We start from the raw sequence: 7,357 nt of genomic DNA, 5'->3' as shown, positions 1-7,357 counted from the left end.
GTGTTGGCTCTATATATAATTAATTACATATAATCAATGAGAAGTGCTCTAGCCACAAAGAGATTTTACGAAAATAAATTTACAAATTAACGTGATTTGATGTGGTATGTTATATTATAAAATTACCTTTAAATCTAATATATTACGTAAGTTTGTGAGTTTATTTTTATAAATTTTGTTTGGATAATGAGATAATCTTGGATATTCTAAAATTTTTTTATAAATGATTTTTTAAATATCACTCAAACATAAAATAATTTTTAATTTTAGATCTTCAATTTTTTCATATAATCATATCTAATAATTATCTAAACACAAAATGCAATACGATGTTCTTAAACTTTTAAATAAAATACAAAAAATTCATTATTGTACTATTATTTACAAATCATATCACTATTATTCATAGACTTACGAGATATTCTAAGTTTTCAAACAAGCTCTAAGTTTTCATTAATAAAGAAGATGAAAATTTATTCAAAATCACAGATTTGATCATCAAACACATTCTTGTAGAATTCTATAAGCTTCTGCTCGTTGTTCATCACCCAAATCTATAGGAAACTCGACCAAAAACTTGATTCGAAGATCGCCTCTCCTTCCTTGATCTTTAAGATATGGCATGCCCTGGCCTGGAATAATCTTTTCGTAGCCTGGATATATGATATCATCAAATGATAATGTCATCTTCTCACCTCCTAACAGAGGAATCGGAATTGAGCAGCCTGTAAGGGCGCTCACTAGAGGGATCTCAACCCCTATTTCCAAATCGTCACCTTCCCTCTTAAATAGTGGGTGTCTTCCTTCATCTATCATGAAGATTATATCAGCAGGGAGATAGCCCGGTTTTTCATCCCCCTTTCCCTCAAATGTAACCTTGGTTCCCTTTCTCCATCCTGGTTTCACTTGTATCTTCAATATCTCCTCTTCTTGAATGATCATCCTGCCATGTTTCAGAATGATGGTTTACATGATATCATGTTTGGATCAATGACAAAGATTCAGACATATATAAATGGCGGCCTATACGATGATGATAATTGTGATGACCTGTCACACGACCAAGATAGCTGGGAAAAGATGAACAAAGTATTACGTACCCATCGTTGTTGATGGCATCTCTTGTGATCTTGATCATCTTGAGACATCCTTGACACAACTCCTCGAGAGTGCAGTGAAGCTTTTTCTCGACTGGTGGAGGTTTTCTCTTTGCTGTTGATTGTGAGAATATGATAGGGGTACTTGAGCTCCTTCGGCTCGTATTTCTTGACAAAGAAGGGGGCTTTTCCGTTTCCAAGGAGCTCATGTTTTCCAATAGAGAGGCTTCCGTTTCTGAGTTGCTCCTTCTGCTCGCATTTCTTGAGAAAGTAGGGAATTCAGTTTGTGAGGAGCCTCTTCTAGTACTACTACTCGTGCTTCTTGATTGTGGGGTGGTGCATCTCCGGCTTGAATTGTTGGTCGACGATCGTGGGCTCGGTGTCGGCGTTTTGCTTCTTCTTCTACTCCCACTCCTCGAGAATGAGGAATCGGTCCGGTGCGTGAAGAACATGTTATCATCGTTGTTTCGATGATGACTGGAACCTGCAGGTGTAGTTGGATCTCTATTTGTAGTAGTACTTGTTTCCTCATCCCGCTTTCCATTGATGACCTTAAAAAGATGTTGAAAAACACCATCATCCAACTGTTTTTTCCTTGAGGAATCTCTCGAAGATTATGAAAACACAAAGCGTCTTTTGTCAAATTGGTATGACATATCCAACTACATGAGTTACATGCTTTTCACCGATTACACGTAATTCCCAAAAATTATATGTACCAATGACTCGAACATTTAGATCTAAAGGAAAGTACCATCAAGATCAAAGATCTTGCCACTTACATTTGCAAGAGATTTTGTTATTACATGATCATTTGGTAGAATAAACAAAAACTGTTGTCTTATTGGATTGGTTTTGCATGGATTTAAGGGAAAATGTGACATAAATGTTTGTGTTTACCTTGTAGTACTGATCTTCATGGCCAATGATTTTGGATTTGGCTTCAAGTTTGATTTTGTTCGTCAGACTCTTATCGATATTCCATTTCAAGAATAGGGATTTGTATGCCTTGCATATATCTTTCGAGATTCCAAAAATGCTGTAGATATCATGAGTATTGGTCAATGAACGTGGAGGATCTGCCATGAAGAGGGAGAGAGACGGAGAGGATGGATCAACATAAAAAGGTTGATAATGCAAAGAGAATTTGCAGGGAGGCTAAACATGAGCAAGCATGCTGTCAGGGGCTTTTATAAGGCAAAATCTGTTTGTTGTGAGAGGAAGAGGCTGTAGATGTCATGATTTTGTTTCTTGAAAAGGATTTTATTACACTAATGTAGTTGCTATATTTAGAAGAAGTTAAATCAACCTATCTGTTCAGCTTACCACCCTTAAATTAATAAGTGAAATTTGTTATGGGCCTTACCACATACCTTGTCTATGAAGCAAATTTTGTTTAGCTCCCCATATATAAAATACTTAATTAAATTATACTGAGTATAGATTCAATATTTGAATTTATGATCTCTATTTTAATTTCATTTAAAATTATCACTTATTTCAAATAATAGTATTATATATAGTTCTAGAATGTGCAATTCACGGACAATCTTTTTAAAAAAAAGAGATATTATTAAAAAATAATTTTTTTCTTGTGAATTTGATCATATTTATTCATTTTTTTTAAAGAGCGTGTAAAAATTTCTCACACTTTAAGATTGTAAATATCATTTTTATAAAAAAAATAAATTTAATTATTTATATATTAAAAAATTATTTTTAAGATTTTATTGATTATTTGATATCACATCATTGAATAACATGGGTCAATGTTTGGTTCTGTGGTGAGATTGTGAACGACCCCAGGAATCTCTTGCAAAAATTAGCTTTACGGCTTTTTGTCTTTTGTGGTTTGGTGGCGGCAAGGAGGAACGCAGGATTACCGAACCAAGACTTTGTAGCGATGGTGGGTCAGTTGCACGCCGTGGAGTGTTTTGTCCAAGAGTGGAGGACAGAGTCGATCGAAACTCTTGACCAGTTCCTACTCCTACGGAAAAACTTCCATGTTCGGCTTTGTCAATACCTACTCCATCTTGCATCTCTCCTCCTTTAGCTTGTATGTAGTGACCTTTTTTTTCTTAAAAAAATAAAAAATTATATTTAATTTATATGTTAGATTATAACAAAGGTGTTTGATAGATTTAAGTGGATCTATATGACTTTTTGAGTCATTGTTTAATATAAATATATAAATCTTTTCATTAAATAAATTTTAAAAATGGATAATCATCACAATGTATGCTTGGTGATCGACTCGCTTTATCCTAAAAGTATAATATTCATATGCATTTTCATTTATATTTTTTAAAATTTTTATTTGATTAGAGAGATCTTATTTCTTCTTATATAATCATTATAATTTTTTTTAATTTACACATAAAATATAATAAATAATTTAAAATTTTAAAATAAAAATTATATTAAAAGATTATATTTTAATAATATTTTATTTAATTTTTAAATCTTACCTTAATTCATTTTATATATATAACTAAACGAGTCTTAAGTGATATACTCGAAGATGATATAGATATAATTATTAAAATATATTATAAATAATAATAATAGTCATGCATGACAAATGTGACTATTCTCTCAATTATTTATTCGTACAAGAAAAATAATTTTTATGATTCCAAGTTTAAGGATAGTAGTAAAAAAGAGTACATCCAAAAAATAAATAAATAAAAGACGGAGTAATAAATAATCTATGCAAATCCGGCCAATTGTTTAAGGGCTTTGTTAGATACAGTCGGAAAATACAGTTGACGTGCAGTTAACTGTACGGAATGAATAAAAAAAATTATAAAAAAATTATTTTATATTCAGGGAGACCTACATGAATAAAAAAAAGTTATAAAAATAATTTTTTTTTCATGTAGGTTTCGTATTAATTCATTTTTTTTTACGATTACATGCCGACTGTATTTTCAGACTGTAAAAAATGTTTCTCATTGTTTAAACACGATGATACACGACCCGTTGACTCGTGTAATAGACGCGCCGAATCCTTTCAACATCATACTATGTATGAGTGTATGACACCAGCCCAGCACCCAGAAACCGAGTTTGACCGAAGGAGTGAATCAAATCCTACGCATCTCTCTCAAACTATCGGAGTTGATGGCTCCGAACTTGTTCTAGTCATTCACCAAGCATTCAGGGAGCGGAGCAGCCATGAATCAGGTTGCTTTGCTGCTTTTCTCGTTATGTTTTCTCCCTTTAAGTTTAACCATTGCAGCCCCCTTTCCTCCTCCCAATAACGTCTCCACGACCGCCTGCCCGATGGACCTCAACTACGTCCTGAAAATCCCATGGAACACGTCACTCTGCGAAAAGTTTCGACCTTCAAACGGCTCCGACAATGAATCCCCCAAAACATCTTGTTGCCAAGCTCTCTTATCCCTCCTTGGCATAGCTTTCGCCCAACGCCTCAAAGAAACATCTCTCTTCCAACTCCCTAGCCTTCCCGTCTCCACTTCTTGTCTCCAAGACTTCCAGTCCAAGCTCACCTCCCTCTCCCTCCCCACCAACCTCGTTTCCTCATGCTTTACACCTTTACAGTTTGTCATTTCACCCAACATCTGTGCCGAAATAGAGTCCACTCAAGATTGGGTTGCCAAGGTTGGCCTCGACACTCCTCTGAACTCAGTTTGCCGGCAAGACCTCTCTGATACCACTTCCTGCGATGGCTGCGCGTTAGCTGGTTTCCAGGTTCAGCGTGAGTTGATTGCCATCGACGGTAATACCTCTCATGCTAAACCTTGCTGGTACTTTACTATTCTTTATGCTGCTGGTATTGTTAATGAGTTTGGACCTGAGAGTGTGGGTGCCGTGACTTGTATTTTCGCTTTAACGCTTGATTCACAAGTGGATTCGGGGAGTGATAGGCGTTATGGTCTTGTTTTTGGGTTAACTGGAGCTGGGGTTGCGGTTTTGGTCATGACTTGTTTGTTGGGATTGTACTTTTGGTTTGATAGGAGGTGGAGGAAGAAGAAAGTTGAGGGGTCGAATTTGGGTTATGGAGACGATTTAGAGGACCTGGGGTCTAACCAACGAGTGAGGCCGAATACAGGGTCGATTTGGTTCAAAATTCAGGACCTTGAGAAGGCAACTGATCATTTTTCACAGAAGAATTTTATCGGTCGTGGTGGTTTTGGAATGGTTTATAAAGGGGTTTTACCAGATGGAACTGTGGTCGCGGTGAAGAAGATTGTGGAATCTGATCTTCATGGATATGCTGAGTTTTGCAATGAGGTTGAGATTATTAGCAATTTGAAGCACCGGAATCTTGTTCCACTTAGAGGGTGTTGTATGATTGATGGGGATGAGGATTATGATGAGAGGGGAAATCAAAGGTACCTTGTATATGATTACATGCCAAATGGTAATCTTGACGACCATCTGTTTCCATCTGCTGATGGTAGAATGGGGAACAAATCATTGACATGGCCTCAAAGAAAAAACATAATCTTGGATGTTGCAAAGGGGCTAGCTTATTTGCACCATGGAGTCAAACCAGCAATATATCATAGAGATATCAAGGCGACAAACATACTATTGGACATGGATATGAGAGCAAGAGTGGCGGATTTTGGGCTTGTAAAGCAGAGCAGAGAAGGTCAGTCTCATCTCACAACCAGAGTGGCTGGAACCCATGGGTACTTGGCCCCGGAATATGCCCTTTATGGTCAGCTGACTGAGAAGAGTGATGTTTATAGTTTTGGAATGGTGGTTTTGGAGGTAATGTGCGGGAGAAAAGCTCTTGATCTGTCATCAGGATCACCACGAGCATTTCTAGTAACAGATTGGGCTTGGTCATTGGTAAAAGATGGAAAAGTAGAAGAGGCTTTAGATGCTTCTTTGTTGAATGATAGCGATTCTGTGAACTCGAATCCAAAGAGCATAATGGAGAGATTTGTGCTGGTTGGAATTTTATGTGCTCATGTAATGGTTGCTTTGAGGCCAACTATATTGGATGCCCTGAAAATGCTGGAAGGAGATATCGAGGTTCCTCCAATTCCTGATCGACCAATGCCTCTTGCACACCCTTCATTTTATGGCGACCGTAATAACTTCAGCATATCACCGGCACAAAGTGGGCCACAATTACATAGGGGGGATATGCTCAGGTAATCAAGAAATTTATTTTTGAATACTTTTGCATCTTTGGAAAATAAATTGTAGGAAGGTGGAAGCCTGGAGGCTGGATATTGAAGGCTGTTCTTTGCCCGGATTCATTGTGCTGCTGAGCATCTAAATGCATGTAAAGGTCAAAGACCGAGTAGTATTACTTGCGCTAAGCCTATTTACTTGTCAATAAATTCTCTTATTACTTGTCAAAAAAAGTGTTACACTGGTACTATAGCTATGACCTCTTGTTGGAGGTCAGGAGATTTAACCAAGTATAGAGTTTATGTTCATAAAGTTGTAAACTTGTATAGTTGTTAGGCCATAATAATAGCATGTCCCAAAAATAGGGAAGGTTTACAGACTTGGGAGCAGAATCGAAGAAAGAGCAAATGCTGTGAAACAAACAACTTGGTTTGGATAGCGAGATGATATGAAATGATACATGAATAAGAGTGAAATGACTTGTAAATAGTAGTGAAATTATTTGAGTTGAGATATTTTATGAGATTTTAGAAATGAGAGAAAAAATTTAATAAAAATATTATAAAATTAAAATATTGTTAGAATATAATTTTTTTAATATTAATTTTGTTTTAATATTTGAAAATGTTGAATTATTTTTTTGTGTTTTTATTTATAAATCTAAAAAAGTTATAATGAATAGGTAATAATTAGATGAAAAAGTTAAAAATTTAAAATTAAAAAGTGTTTGTATTTGTAGTGTTTGGATATTGAGATAAGATAGGATGAGATGAGATAATAAGCTTTTGCTATCCTAACCATACTAACTTGGAGAGAAAATAAATAAGAGCTTGGAATACCAAATAGCATCCAAAATTAAGGATTCCTTATTTTCTCATCCGAAATTGAGATAAGAGGGAATCAAGATTTACTCTACAAGGGTGGGTCCAAAGGATCCTACCTTAGAGAGGTCCCCGATATATTAAAAGAAAAAAAGGAAAAAAAAAAAAAAGGAAAAATCCCATCCATTCTTTCTCCTTGTTAATATGGTAAGAACTCGTTAGGATATCTTTATGAAGGAAATTCATGATAACTTGCAATCTTTATGGTACTTATTTGGACGGCAATCTCTTTAATTGTTTTCTGCTATGTTGGCTTCATGTATC

General features: G+C 35.6%; 2 protein-coding genes across 2 annotated transcripts; one reads left to right on the top strand and one right to left on the bottom strand.

The window, feature by feature from the left end:
* Positions 1–388: 388 nt before the first annotated feature.
* On the bottom strand, positions 389–2,336 carry LOC122314203 (chaperone protein DnaJ-like). The gene is made up of 3 exons (XM_043129626.1): positions 1,998–2,336; positions 1,101–1,648; positions 389–943 (listed from the first exon to the last, which is right to left on the bottom strand). Exons 1-3 carry the CDS (start codon positions 2,181–2,183, stop codon positions 499–501), a joined length of 1,179 nt encoding a protein of 392 aa, XP_042985560.1. The 5' UTR covers positions 2,184–2,336; the 3' UTR covers positions 389–498.
* A 1,807-nt stretch (positions 2,337–4,143) lies between these two features.
* Positions 4,144–6,699, top strand: LOC122314480 (probable receptor-like protein kinase At1g11050). Its single transcript, XM_043130102.1, has one exon. The coding sequence runs from the start codon at positions 4,275–4,277 to the stop codon at positions 6,231–6,233; it is 1,959 nt and encodes a 652-aa protein (XP_042986036.1). The 5' UTR covers positions 4,144–4,274; the 3' UTR covers positions 6,234–6,699.
* Positions 6,700–7,357: the final 658 nt, after the last annotated feature.

The sequence above is a fragment of the Carya illinoinensis genome, chromosome 6, assembly GCF_018687715.1.
Source record: "Carya illinoinensis cultivar Pawnee chromosome 6, C.illinoinensisPawnee_v1, whole genome shotgun sequence".
NCBI lineage: Eukaryota > Viridiplantae > Streptophyta > Magnoliopsida > Fagales > Juglandaceae > Carya > Carya illinoinensis.
The sequence above is the reverse complement of the archived record's forward strand: the minus strand, read 5'-3'. Positions and strand labels throughout refer to the sequence as shown.